The sequence below is a fragment of the Thermobia domestica genome, chromosome 5 (assembly GCF_964235325.1).
Source record: "Thermobia domestica chromosome 5, izTheDome1.hap1.1, whole genome shotgun sequence".
Lineage (NCBI taxonomy): Eukaryota > Metazoa > Arthropoda > Insecta > Zygentoma > Lepismatidae > Thermobia > Thermobia domestica.
The window spans coordinates 125,948,352-125,964,249 of NC_137458.1; the positions used below are offsets into that span (position 1 = coordinate 125,948,352).

General features: G+C 36.8%; 1 protein-coding gene across 3 annotated transcripts in view; it reads right to left on the minus strand.

Moving 5' to 3' along the window:
- Pp2A-29B (Protein phosphatase PP2A regulatory subunit A) overlaps nucleotides 1-10,859 on the minus strand; it is a 69,204-nt gene extending 58,345 nt beyond the window's left edge. For 2 of the 3 annotated variants that reach the window (XM_081759078.1, XM_081759077.1), the window contains exon 1: nucleotides 10,548-10,859. In XM_081759078.1, coding sequence (XP_081615204.1) covers nucleotides 10,548-10,631 — 84 coding nt within the window. In that variant the 5' untranslated portion in view covers nucleotides 10,632-10,859. The remainder of the gene's footprint in view (nucleotides 1-10,547) is intronic. The other variant, XM_081759079.1, reaches the window with a different exon arrangement.
- Nucleotides 10,860-15,898: the final 5,039 nt, after the last annotated feature.

Below are 15,898 nucleotides of genomic sequence, written 5' to 3' on the forward strand. Positions count from 1 at the left end.
GCCTGCTCAATTGTGAACACCTTTTCGTCAGTGAACAGAATCTTTCTGTGCACATTGTTGGCGTAACGCCGCAACAGTCTCTTTGATTTAAGGATCCTCTGCGACATTAATGTTTGGGTCAGAAAGTGACCAGTCCGCCTCTTATACGCCCGTAGATGTAGGTCACTCCTGAGCACACGAGACATGGAATTTCTGCTGATATTCATCTCAGCAGCCATCACACTGTGTTCGAACAGGATTTCTTCGAATTCTTGCTGCGACTGCTTTCTGGACCTGCGGGGTTCGTACCGTTTGTGGTCTGCCATTCCTTGCGCGGTCAGCGGCCGTTCCAGTCTTGCTCGGTCCATTCATCTAAACATTCCGCCCCCTCCCCCTCTTCCATTTGCGCTCACTGATTCTAATTCAAAAATTACTATTCTTATGTAGACTATTCTTAATCAACACCGAAGCGATACCCTCCGCACACTGGTAAGTTAAGGAAACAACAGTTAATCTTCTGCAGATGCCAGACCCAGATAAGACACCGACGAATCTGTTTTCAACGTTGTGTTAGTACTTACCTGTTATTTTCGTATATCTTACCTACAATTAGTTGCTTCATTTCCGGAGTTTACTTTTCACTATTAATCATAAATATCTCTAATTCTCACACTTTCTTTGCTGCAAAATTAGTACCCTTCAATCGTTAAGTGTTGCAAACTACGCACTACTCAGAAATTATTAAAACAATGTATCCTTACAGTATTACTTAAATAAACTTTTAGAGAGGTTTTGGGGATAGTGTCTCCTATCAAATATATGTACCTGGGATATTAATATTTACAAAACTCATACGAAGTACTTCTCTCCTCGTGCTATCCCATTCAATGCATCATACTTCAGGGTTCCAACTGATCTGGAGAAATCTATTTCCCTGACCTTTGGCAGGAAATTCTCTGACTTTCATGACAGGTGTCGCATGACGTTGACATATAAGGTGCCTTCCATTTCAACTCAGGCAAAAAAATATAAAATTGTACCATCACCATCTCAGATATTGTTGAAACTTTTTTTTTTATAGCAACTAGACATGTTTTTAAGAGACCTGTACTTTTTTGTTTTGTCGAAAAAAAATTTTCCTGCCAAGTAATGGACCATCAAAGACGGGGAATACAGTTTAGGGATTGTAGAAGACATGGAAAATGGTCAACTTCGGAGTCTCACCATTCGGCTATGGAGACAGGTAGAGTTATAATTCTTGTTGTGGTATGTACATAGGGATATAAATAAACTATATTTTATTATAATTTGGTTTGCGCATGCGTATCTTTTTGTACATAAACTAACAAATGAACGTCAATTTATCTGAAAAGTCGAAGTTTGCGAATTTTTTACGAGCACTTGCGGTTCGAATTTTAAAATTCTGTTTTCACGGTTGGTAAGACCTAGCTACCCGCTTTCCGAAAAAAAATTTGTATCGCTTCTGTGTGCAACCGTTTTGTCGCAAAAAATTCGAGAAATTGTAAAATTTTCAAAAATCGCCATTTTTTGGGCGCCATTTACTCGAAAACACCATCTTTTAAAATTCTGAAATTTTGTCAGATGGTTCAACTTTACATGAATAATAAATACACCAAATACCATTCTCGACCAATGCTTCATGAATTAACTGCAGCCTTTTAAAGTTAGCGAAGTTTCGTTAACTTTGATGTTACATTTAGCAACACTGGGAGCAATAAAAGTGCAATGATTTGATGATGTTTGTGGTTCACATTCATTAAATGAAGAATAAAAGGTTTTCTTGACTGTTTTTTTTTTTTAATTATTATTTTGATCAAGAAGGCTCTGAAATAGTAAAATGAGCCTCCCCCTACTCCTCCGTTTTCTTAAACCAAAATAATCTGAGGTGGAAATTACGATTACGAAACACACAAATTTCAAGTTCACTCACTTAAAATGGCCTTCGGAAACAAAATTTCACTGACTTTTTAAAAATTTCTTTTACATGGACCAATCATTTGCTTGATTGGTGTCCTCTTCGCTAATAACATGTAACCGTGCAGGTGCTCCAATAGGTGTTGGCTCACTCACAACTCGTCTAGGAGTGGATCTAGGGGGAAGAAACTTTTTTATTTTATATATAAATAAAACCGATCTCATAGTTTGGAGCTCGTTGCTCTAAGTAGCAGTATTACCCCCTCCCCTTCCAGAAGTCCGTCCTGGATTCGCCCCTGTGTAGCACATTGTCGATAGTCACAAATGTGGAAGCATAAACAGCATTTCAACTTCACGTAATTCATGATTTATTCATATTTCTGCTACGCACCACTGGTATCATACAGTTCCTTTTTGCAGATTTCTTAAATCTACGCTTTGAATTGCAGAAGTGCGATTTTGGGGGAAGCATGAAGTTAGTTCATGGTGACCCGATACTGCCATAAAAACTTCGCCAATTTCCGAAAGCCAAAGATGGCTTCGTTGAATAACCAGTTATCCTTCGCATACTTTCCCTTTTTTTCTTCCGGAAGTCGTCGAATTCAGTTCCAGGCAACAAAACGAGAGTAATACCCGGAGTTTGTACTTGCACTATACTCACGAATTCTTCTGTGGTTTTAGTGGGGGCGCGGTGGCTCAGTGGTAGAGCGTTCACCTCCGGTGCTTGGGGTCCCTGGTTCGATCTCAAAACGCTATGTGTGGGCTTTGTGGTGGACAAACACCGTGCTCGTGGGTTTTCTCGGGGTTAGCTCGTTTCCTCCCACTTTCTGCATTCCACCATTTCATTCATTTCTCATAATCACCGTCTCCTTTAGCCTAACCGGCATAAACGTCGGACGTAAAACTTCATTTCATTTTATTTTTTTCTTCTGCGGTTTTAATACTGTGTATCTATATTTGCCTAAGGTTATGCCGCGTTGCCATTCTTTACACCCCCCCCCCCCTCAATACAGTCGCAGAGACCCTTGCATGGCCGGTTTCACTGTAAAACCACTGCTTTATCGGACCTGTCTGCATCTTGAACATCTGAAAGCGATTTTTAAAGTGGGATGCAGCACTATCAGAAATCACTGACAGGGTTTGGGAAATTGTAGACATTTATTTTCTCGTATTCAAACCTTTTTCTATTAAATATATTTTCGCTTTTCTTCGAGTATTTTTAGAATCTTGTCTATGGCTACGAGTACATGAGCCGAATCGTGTGTTTTATCGTCGTTTATTACAACAAAACTGTCAGTTGTTTCATATTCCGGTGATAACTCTGAATTTCACTTTGCAAAATAACAGTCTATTTTAAGCGAAGTCCACATGAAGTAAAATAGAATTTGTAGCTTGAAATTTTATACGGTGCTTTTCGGTAGCAATTAATTCTCTTTGGATTTTTGTGATGATGTCATGAATTACAATTCTTACAGTTAAACAAGCAATGTACTATACGAAAACAGAAAGTGGCACAGGTTTTTAACGAGATTGTTTTCCCATATGACATGCATAACACTTTCACTTGCATCAGGATCAATAATTAAAGACTCTACACTTATTCCTTCCATTTCAGGACATTCACCACATTCTTGAAGAAGACAGATGTCATTTTCTACGGATCATACTACTAAAGGAAATAGGTCACTCATGACGGCTTCAATACAGGCTGCACCTTTGATTTGTAGCAACGCAGTAGCAGCTAACTTAAAATTTGCACAATACACACACACAAACACACACACATATACACACTTCCCTCGCAGGTTGCGGACTGACCCACTTTAGTCGAATATCCTGTAAAATTCTGAGTGACCCATTCTTATGTTGGAATTGTTCTGTTTAAAAAGTCAGTAAATTTCTTTGGAACGCGTAAGAAAACGTTTCGATTTTTTCAACTTTCTGTCCTTTTTCGATCACTGTAATGAGATCGCACTTAATTGAGACCGCCTGGAGCATTCCAAATCATCACTGAGGTAATAGTTCAGGCTTTTTGTAGATCATCAGAATTTATTGGATGGCCATTTCAAGTCAACTTAAAATTTGTGTGTTTTGTAATCATAATTTCCACCTCAGATTATTTCGGTTTAAGAAAACGGAGGAGTAGGTGGAGGCTCATTTTACTATTTCAGAGAACCTTCTTGATCAAAATAATAATTTAAAAAAAAACAGTCAAGAAAACCTTTTATTCTTCATTTAATGAATGTGAACCACAAACATCATCAAATCATTCCACTTTTATTGTTCCCAGTGTTGCTAACTGTAACATCAAAGTTAACGAAACTTCGCTAACTTTAAAAGGCTGCAGTTAATTCATGAAGCATTGGTCGAGAATGGTATTTGGTGTATTTATTATTCATGTAAAGTTGAACCATCTGACAAAATTTCAGAATTTTAAAAAGTGGTGTTTTCGAGTGAATGGCACCCAAAAAATGGCGATTTTTGAAAATTTTACAATTTCTCGAATTTTTTGCGACAAAACTGTTGCACACAGAAGCGATACAAATTTTTTTTTTCGGAAAGCGGGTAGCTAGGTCTTACGAACCGTGAAAACAATTTTAAAATTCGAACCGCAAGTGCTCGTAAAAAATTCGCAAACTTCGACTTTTCAGATAAATTGACGTTCATTTGTTAATTTATGTACAAAAAGATACGCATGCGCAAACCAAACTATAATAAAATATAGTTTATTTATATCCCTATGTACATACCACAACAAGAATTATAACTCTACCTGTCTCCATAGCCGAATGGTGAGACTCCGAAGTTGACCATTTTCCATGTCTTCTACAATTCATAAACTGTACTCCCCGTCTTTGATGGCCCATTACTTGGCGGGAATTTTTTTTCGACAAAAAAAAAAAAAAAAAAAAAAAAAAAAAAAAAAAAAAAAAAAAAAAAAATATGGGTCTCTTAAAAACATGTCTAGTTGCTATAAAAAAAGTTTCAACAACATCTGAGATGGTGATGGTACATGCTCTGCCTGAATTGAAATGGAAGGCACCATAAATAAGGAATGAATAACGATGAATATTCATATAGGAGAACATTTATTCCATAGAGGCAAATAATAATTATTCAAACGTACATTCCACTTCCCCCCTTAAAAATCTAAGCAACTTCCATACTGTGATCATTAATGGTTGGCTAAGCTGAAATTGGTGTACAATTAATGTTAGAATAAATATAATTTATAAAACTTCCCTTATTTCCAGTCTTTTTCCCTGAGTTTCCCCGACCTGCACCATTTTCTCTGACTAGTAGGATCCCTGTACTCATAGTAATAAAAAAAGGATTTTTTTAAAAGGAATAAGATGCAGTAAAGGAGCAGTTCCGTTGCTCGGTTTAAATCGACTTCTGAGCAGTTGAGTATAAATACAGTGTGGACGTATGGCATAAAGCGCAATGAGCAAGCGCGTCAGCGCTGGTGGGTGTGACACAGTAGTAGGAAAACATTTGATGTCATAAAACACATATCTTGTATATTGCACAGCTGTGCGACACTTGTATGATCACTCTGTATACTGCTTTGATATAGCACGCCACTTCACTATGTTTTTCTTATGGAGTATTATGTGACAAAAAGCACATTTCCTACAAGCACACTGTGTTTCTACTTTAGCATACATGTAAGAAATAAGATCCCGATATATTTTCATTGTTAGTGCAATACTACTGTGAAATAAAGTAACATATTTCTTTCATGGATTTTACCAATTTATACTCCTCCCGCACCACACACAAAATAGTATAGCACTCAAAATTTTGCTCCATTTGACTACACTCACACGGGAGGGTCCCACAAGTTGTCGCTAAAATCTGATTGCCACATATCACATCTGATTGAGCATCATGGGAAATGAACATAAGCAAAATTTAAGGTGCTATGGACCAGAAGGATAGGAGCCTTCAAAATTTGAATACCCAAAAAATTATACCATGGAATTATGTACATTTAAAGTAAATATCTTGAAAACCGTTAAAGCAATGAAAACAAAAGTTGCACAATATAATGAGAACAAAATGCCCTATCGAAAACCATAAACAGCGCTGCTATAGGTGAAGCAGTGTTGCCAACTCGGCATAAAAAGATTTTGTTTGAAATAGCACCATATACAAATGTGCACAGATTTAGAATGCACTATTATCACTAAAAAGGACAGTGGGTGTAGTGGTACAGTGTTGCACACTATTGGAGCAACATGTGCTGAAAATGTAAAATAGAGCAGTCTGATATGTGGCAACAAAGGGTAATGAAGAAATGCACTAGAAACAAGTGAGGATTTTGCATTATACTTCTGTAGCCCCAATGGACAAGCAGACAACTCGCGAAACCAAAATGATACACGCGAGAAAAGAAACACTTGTTTTGTATTTCCATAAACTGGTTCTTGATTATCTTATCAATATTTGGAAGAGAAGTTTCTTGGTTTCTGTCTTTCGTGTTTAAGTGACATATTCTTTTACTTCCTCTCCTACATACCATATGATTATGTTTGTACACTGTAATATTACCATATTCACATTGGAAATATAATTATTCTATTACTACCTGATTTCGTTTTCAGTCGGCCAGGATAGTCGTGTGGTCTAGAAGGCTAGACAACCGACATATTAGGCATCGCGGGTTCCAATACCGCCTCGGACATGTTTTTGTTGTACCTTACATTTCATTGTAATCTTTCTCTTTTATAGTGATTTGGATCCCACTTTACACTCCTATATAGATTCAAGATGACATAGGACGTAAAAATGGCATCACTCAATTTCGTTTTTCAATTATTATTATTATTTTTTTTTTTTTTTTTTTTTTTTTTGTGACACTGCTGACATTTTGCTATGTTATACTATCTGCGTTATGCATTTAAACTAAATTCATAGTATGAGATCCATATTCCTTTATTACCATCTGTTGCCACATATCAAACTTCTCTATTGTACATTTTCAGCACACGTAGCTCCAATAGCATGCAACACTGTACCACTACACTTCATTGTACAACGATATGTTGTATTTTTAATTATATTCTTTGGGCAAAATGTCTGATCTTGTATATAAAATATGCACTAGCCAGCTGGATTAAGAAGAAGAAAAGAAAAGACATATTATAAAATCAATGTATTAAATAAATGAATGTGTTGTTGTTATGGTGCTATTTCAAACAAAATATTTTTATGTTGAGTTGGCAACGCTGTTTATGGTTTTCGATAGGGCATCTTGTTCTTACTATATAGACTGGAATAGCGATGTCGTCATTTCCTCCTCGTTACCATGGTGATCGTCATGTTTTTTTCTAAACAAATATATGAATCGGAAGGAATACTGTTAAGTCCGCTGTTAATAATCACAGACTGTTAATTAGACAATTGTATAATATTTTGAAGATAAAGCTGGTAAGAAAAGGTACAGATTAAGAACATGGGGCCACTATTTAGAAAATTTAGAAATTCAGTAATTCATGAAGTAACATCTACGGAACCTTCAACAGGGACACATTTCTACTTTTGTTTTGATTGCATTAACGGTTTTCAAGATATTTACTTTAAACGTACATAAATTCCATGGTATAATTTTTTGGATTTTCAAATTTTGAAGCCCCTAGCTCCTATCCTTCCGGTCCATAGCACCTTAAATTTTGCTAATGTTCATTTCCCACGATGCTCTATCAGATGTGGTATGTGGCTATCAGATTTTAGCGACAATTTGTGGGACCCTCCCGTGTCAGTTCAGATGCAATTCCTCTTTTTATTAGTTCCCACTCTACATTTCTGTTTTCCCTCCACTACTATAGCGTATACGTCCCAGATTAGTTAATAATAGAAAGGATTTGAAGCACTGTCATATCATGTGCACCTAATGGTTAACTGCTGTATCGCCGGACCAATGTTAGAACATTTACCAGATTAACTGGAGATTTTATTTTGATTCGTGAGGAAGAGTGAGTGAAAGTAAGGTGAGGGGAACAGTTGCAGTTAAGAAAATACTCATCGTTAGTTGTTTTTGATGTTGTAAGAGGTAGTATATATGGAAGCGGACGGGACTATCTGGCGAAGAGGTACAGTTGTTATGATTTATGGGAAAGGCAATGTAGAAATGGTGTGTAAATGTCAAGATTGTGTCATATATCGAGCTTGAGTTTTATCGAGTTGTACAGAAACAAGGAGTTTCAGTTGTTGAAACTGCGTGAAAGGCATGGTCTATTAAACAGGTGAATAGCTTATCGTAAGTGTGAAAACGAATAGTAACCACAGAAAAGAAGAGGAACATACAACGAAACCTAATCGAATCTAACCTAATTTAGTACATTTTGGATGGCATTTAGCATATCCCCCAAAGTTGTGCAACACATAACCCATGCATTTTATGACATACAGCGCGTTTCCTCTATCCTCGTTCATGAGCATACCCACAGCCGCTGACCCGCCTGCTCTCTCCGGACGCATTCCCTGCTGCGCTCCTGCTCTGACTCAGATAGCATTCGTGTTTTTTAGTGGTTACCTAGGACAAGTTGGTTCCTATTTTATGCACTAGCTTTTATGCCATAGGCCCACAGTATATTTTGAACAATAATCAGTACCAAATGAGCCAGGGTCACAACCTAGTATTTCTATTTCTATTTTTTTTTTTTTCGATTTTCGTGTTGTCCGGTGATACATCATTATTGTCCGGACCTAATATCACATCAATACGAGAATTCGTAGTCCAAAATCTAATTCCTATTTCCTCCCTACCGGTAGTTAATCACCAAACCTACTAACCTTCATGACCTATTTTGTTATTTTAATGCTGACATTTTGTCTGATTCTGTTCATTTCTCCGTAAATTGTGTATTTCGCGGACGCCATCTGCAACAAGTTTATAATTCCACTGAAACATTATTTTCGCTGCATCTGAATGTGCACGAGTTTGCAACACTGACCAGTTCCAAGGTATTACTTTCACGGAGTAATACAATATATGTACATGCATATTTAGTGAAGAACAAAAAAAAGACACGATCAAGTTTAAAGCCATGTACCCAAGAGCACTGTTTCGAGTAACTTAAGTGGAAAATGAAATAAGAGCTGCGAGTACGATGTATTAACCTATAAACTACGGGATATTTTGTTTTCAAAATACCCTGTTTCTTGTCTTAACTACGGTTATTTCGATTTCGAAATGGTACTACAATAACTTTTGTAACACGTTTTGTTTCATGTGTCTTCGATAAATAGGAGTGAAGAAAAGGACTTCTTTGTAAACCCTTGCGAAAACGCTTTAAATGTAGTTTAAAGGCTAAAGGTAAATTACCTCCATAGTTTAAAGGTTAATTTAATAACAAGTAATTAAGAATTTACCATTTAGAACAGTTTTATAGGAGTATGTTTCGCAGAAGGGGTCCAGAAGCACGTAAAAAACACAAGATTTACAGGAGAAATTGATGATGCAAGTACTTAGACTTCACATAATGTAACCAAATCTAACCTAAACTAACCTAATAAGTGAAATTTTATCATTTTTTGGAAAATCATGCTGGACCCCAACACTAACCTAATGTGAAAAGAAATTCTTAAGAACAGCTACTTCTCATCTCCGGTGCACGAGGATACTTCTTAGTGTTGCACTAGCTACAAAATTGATTCTATTTGATGTACAAGTGGTAATCAACACATAAGAAACCCAGATCATGTTGTATTCACACACCAATATGGAGTGAGAATACAGCGTGATCTGAGTTTCTTATGTGTTGTATTACCACTTGTACGTCAAATAGAATCAATTTTGTAGCAAGTGCAACAGTAAGAAGTATCCACGTGCACGGAACGTGCGATATGCGTTCAATTGCCCCCACACATACTCATACTTAAGTACAAGGGCAAAACAAACTTCAAAACACGAGAGCGGCATACACACACATCTTCTATTATTTCGAATCACTCATTAACTAATTAGAACTCACTCTGTTACCTACTTTTTAACATGCTAGATACTTAAGTTAATGAATAATTCCTAAAAGTATGGTGTTTCTCGTTCTTTCCTAAATGGGAAGCGCGGCTCCTTAAGTATAACCCAAAATATTTTTTTTAAGAAAAGAGCTGGACCCCTTCTGCTAAACATAGGCCTTTTATGTTCCTCAGATCACAGGCTGCCATCAGCAGAAAATGAGCCCAAATCCCTTTGTGCACGCGGATACTAATGTGAACTCACTTTTAGAAAATGAACTTGTAAAGAACGACATCCATATGCCTCATTATTCTAAAGCTACACTAACGTTACGTTTAAATTCTCCAATGGTAGGCCTACTCCAGCTAAGTGTAAGTGGATGCACGTACAAGGACAAATTAGTATTTTACTCATACTTAAATTACATGTTACAACGACGGCGAATTACAAAAATGTACAACAAATGAAAAATTACGATACAACTTCTCTTTACGATTGCAAAGCATGACCATTGCATCGATTTATAACATGAAAACAAAAGTCGTCGGCAAGATGCTGCATTCAAATGCCAAAAGGACTATAGGAAGGAAGTACGAATTTTCTAAACCTTTCAACAATGATACATTCACTAATTACATCTATCCAACACTTTTAAACACATAATGCTTACCTGAACATCTTCATTCTTAAGTTCATCAATTAATACAGCAATAGGATAGAGTGAATCATCTCCTGCCGTATCACTCGCTGCCATTTTGGTTACCTATCACAATTAAAATTTGTAAATGCTATTCTTAATCACTAAAAAAATAGTCCTGAATGCGTAGGTGTTTTATAAAGAAGTGTATTACATACATGCAACTATGGAAAATACTACTTAAAGTTTGATTAAACAATTTTTCTACACGAATATTCCCTTATTCCATCTACTTGCAAATGTGTAAACTGCGCATGCGTCGTAGACTCTGGTACTTCAACTCTTTGACTCTGGTACTTTTAATGGCTCCTCATTGTCAACAATTTCTTTATCACTTGTTCTTGGACACAGGAAATTCCGGTGCAAGGAAAAAAATTGATGTACCTGAAAATTGTAGTAGATAAAAGTTTTGAAATACTAACGTGAGTGATGCCCATAAGGTTTGCAATATTCCCTTATATTTGGAAAGAGATTTCTTCTATCACATCAATGAAGAAATGTAGTTTTTGAAAGCAGTGGCGGCAAAAAATTCTACAAGAAGTAGTTACATAGGCTGTAGTAGTAAAATCGGCTTTAGGGGTTACAGTGACTTTTCATTTGTGTCCTGGAGACCCAAGCTAATTTTATCTTGCCTCCCTTTCCGCTTGTATTGGCAGTACTGCAGTGATTATCGCAGTACTTGTGTACGCTGCAATTCTCGTTCATACAGTACGTATAAGGTAGGTGCTTGTTGTGTCTACGGTTTCTGTGAACTGGCTTTGTTCGGGTCATGGGGACCCATATGTTTCTTTAGTGTAACATTTTTAAAAGTGCTTCAGAAGTTCAGAGGAGCGGCTTGTGCTAAGAGTATTGTAGAGGAAGAAGTAGAACGTGTACTTCGTGAAGTGTCAAGTGGCGATGAAGACATTAGTGGATCTAAAAGTGAGTTTGAGTGCAGTGAACCTGAAACTGAGTCTGAATCAAGTGCATACGAAAGCGACGGTCAAGAGGTTACTAACTCACATATATCTATATCTATCTATCTATCTATCTATCTATCTATCTATCTATCTATCTATCTATATATCTATATATATATATATATATATATATATATATATATATATATATATATATATATATATATATATATATATATATATATATATATATATAATGAAAAGGATCGATAAAATTGGACAAATAAGCTTTCAATCCGCGGTAGAAAACCACAACATAATATAATGAAATGTCATTTACCTGGCCTAATAGGAAAAGCACTGCAAATATCAAAATCAGAATGGTCATTTCCCTTTCAAATGCTACATTTCAATTTGCTTTCGGAACACATTGCAGTTTTATACTGTATTAACAACCCAATTAAACTATTGCAGTAAGATGTGATAATGGGTTGTCGAGTTCAAAATAATAATAATTTTATATATCCTAAAGTAAAATTATGGAGCCAAAATCAGGCTTAATTTAATTATGTATCCCTTCGAGTACTAATAAATAGGTTATAGAGTATTTATCTGTAAATTTTGCATTTCATTAAAAACTCAGAAAACAAGAGTGTCACTATTTTCAAGAAAGTCGCATGTGTATTCACAAGTGTTATAATCATTTTTGAATGTATGTGTATTATGTTAAACATATAGGCCTTATGCAGAGTCGTTTTGACGCGTGATTAGGGCCATACTAAAGAGTACGACTAACATAAGTTTCCTGCAGTAGTCAGGTCTTTAGTATGACGCTAATCTTACGTCAAAACGACTCTGCATAAAGCGGATATAGTTTATGCTAGGTCCCAGGGACCCATTTATTCCTTTAGTGTAACAAAAAAATGTGTGCCGTTTACGGGTTAATTCTGATGAGAGGCACAAATATTAAGAAAAGATAACGAATTTACCTTTGCATAATGATATATCGTAAAGGCACAAATATTTTTAAAAAAATAACGAATTTCCTATTTCCCTTTCCATAATCATATATCAGCCGCGCCATATCCAGTAAGAGGTTAGAGTGAACAGTGAAAGCCCTAATTTATTTTTTGCTCCTTCTAAAATGGAGCATGTTAAACAATTTTTAAGTTAGCTCAAGTATTACCTTTTCCAATTCCGATAATTTCATATGAAAATGCCCCATTATTGCACTATGACAAATACGAGGTGTAGGAATGAATGCACTTCCAAAGAATCGATCTTTGTATAGAGATACGGATCGTTAATTGCTAACAAATATAGTCTTATACAGGGGCATACCCTCGGGGGGTCCACCGGGTCCGGACCCCCCAAATCTTTGTAACTCGACCAATATTTGTACACTTTCTTAACATAATTATACTCGTTTAACAGATAAATTATTAATGCAGCCTAAATATTTGATTTTACATCTTATCTATATTTTTTTCCTTTCTTTGTAAAAATTGCATAGTTCTATCAGATTTTCTGGGAATTAGGTGACAGTAATCAATAATTACTCATAGTCTTTTCGGGTCCAGAATAGCATAGGTTTAACGCTACATAGACGTATTGGACTTCCCAGAAAAAAAAAAAGAAAACAACTTTGGATCCGACTCAATAATAAAATTCTGTGTGCACGCCTAGTCTAATTTATTTTCGTAGGTACTCAGTTGTGTAAACACGGTGAATAAAACAAAGACCTTTATTGTGTATTGATAAAGTTGATACAATATAATAGTGTTCAAATTTATATGGGAAGGGATACTTCAATGTTAATGGTTAATACGATATGAAACAAAATACCTCGCAAACTATGTATATTAATTATAAACATGAAACAAAGAAAAAGTTATTGTCAGGGTTGAGAATGGAATTCACAACCGACAAGATAATAGCGCAATGCTGCAATGGAACATCGGTCCTGAGTGGGTAGAAGGGAGTGCAAACCTTGTGATCTGACGATTTTTGAAGATGATCATTTTGTTAATTCACTATTTCAATCATCAGCTGCTGCTAAAGCAATCGAAATAGTTCCTGAACAAAATAGTTCAATATTTGTCTACAGTTCTATTTCTTTTTTCAGGAAAGGGGATGTTGCATTGTACGTAAGAAACAGTTTACTCCGATTGCTGCTGAAGCAACGTTGGACTGGACGTCTCTAAACACAGATAAAGGGATTAATGATGACAGATGTTACATATAAAATACGCTGATGATGATTCAAGATCCCCGAGAACATTCCTCGTTGAAAGTTGAAGCTATCAGATTTATGTGAAGGTAACCAAGGAAGTTCTGTCACTTTTTCGCCCACCACCTTCGAACATCGATATGCCACCAAAAACATACCTGGAAGATCAAAAATAATCTCTATCAGCATCGACGAACTTCTGCTAACGTTATGGAAGGCCATGGATTCCATCGCGGTAGAACTTGGTGAGCTGTGAAGCGAAGAAGGTATCAAGGGCATTTTGAACCTCTACTAGGGATTTGAAACGGTGTCCTCTAAGGTGATTGTGCAGGGAATGGATATGGTGATAATTGAACAGTGCAATGTGCGCGGAGTATGGTGGATGCAATAGTGTTTCCCATCCAAGGGATAGAATGGTGTCCCGGATCATCCTAGCCACGTGGGGCTTGGGTTTTCCTGTAACAGGAGGATCCCTTTGCGATTCAGAAGTGCTGGCTCCAGAGTTTTGAGTTTTTCTTGAACACGGCTCAACTGCTGATAGTACACACTTGCATTGATGCTCTGATCAGCTGGTAGTAGATCCCCGATGCACGATTCTGCGAGCAGCCCACCAAACACAGGAAGACCTTCTGGTGAAGTGCTGGTTTCGGCTATTTTGGAACCGGTTCATGGGATGCTACCCTATGATGACGAAGCCGTCGAGTTTCGTACAGAACCCAGTTCTCATCACATATCAACACTCTGCTCAGAAATGGCTCCTTCCTCAGTCGAGACAACAAAGAAACACAGTTCTCTACTCGCGTTGCATCTGACCCGGAGTCAAATCACGTGGGACCTATCGACCCTGCTCCCCAAGGTGATGGAGATGCTGCCGAATGGTTTCTCCACTCACACTGAATTGTAGTCCCAGTTTCTTATATGTCTGACCACTGTTCGCCTCGATTGCTGCCTGAAGATCTTTATTTTGGACATGTGGTTGGTTTTCCGACACGTGGGCACGACACTCTGACCAAAAGGCCAGGTATATCTTCCGTCCCGCTGCAGCGGTGTTTGACCTCAGTTTGAACTCGTACAGCATACACGTCCTTACGACTCTCTGTGGAGACATGTTCACTCTGTCCTTACGCAAGTTCACGGTGTAACTGAACTGTTACAACCATGTTTTTTATGTTGGATATACCCACACCAACAACTGACCTTCGCCTTATCTCCATTCGCATTCAACTCACGGTGTGAGAGCCAATGAAACACAGACCTGCACAAAAAGCGACAGAACTTTCTTGGTTAGCTTTATATTAAGACTTTCTAGTTTCTCGCGGAACTCATGTTCGGGGTGCTTGATATCTGAAACTGCCAAAGGCACTATTTGAAAGGAGAGATTTTGATATTAACGCTATTGTGAAGTTATTAGACGCTGTAATGGAATAGCTCAAATCTTGCTAGTAAGGTGAAGAAACACTTGGGAATCTTTTCCACGATGCAATTAAGGTGTGTGAATTAAACTTATCGATTCTGTCATTATTGAAACGTAAATACATATTCCACAATAACTTAGGTGATTCGGTGGGTAATTTGGAAGGCAGATATATGGTAGAAGATAAGGCAGTCGAGAATGAGCTGAAGAGATTATTCTGTGAAGTTCTCTATCTCTCCATCGAAGAAATTCATAGCAGAATCAGAATGAATTCAGGTGCTTAGTAAATATCTTTTTTTTTATTATCAATTTTTATCTTCAGTAGCTACAAAACAACGTTTAAAATGTGTAACATAAATCTTGATTGTATGCATGCACTAGTACATGGAATTTAAAGGCGCCATGATGAAAACTTCCAACATAGAGTCTTTAGATGTATCAAAAACTTCAGATTGTTCCACAATGGAAGTTGAATCTACAAATGCAAATACCTGTAATCCTAAGGAGAAAGAAGCTTTACAAACTAGCATGAATTCTTTGCCGGTAACCCAATCATTAATCAATAACGACAAACATATAACAAATCCCCACACTAATGCTACGGAAGTAGGAATAAATAAATATAAGGATCATCACTTAGCTCCTTATATTGTTTTCATTCGTTCCAATTTTGAAGAATTGGGTAAACGACATATAATGTCAATAAGTCGACAAATTTACTAAGCAGAAATACCTGGCATAGAAGTAATTGACAAAATAGGACGCAACTTGATCAAAGTCA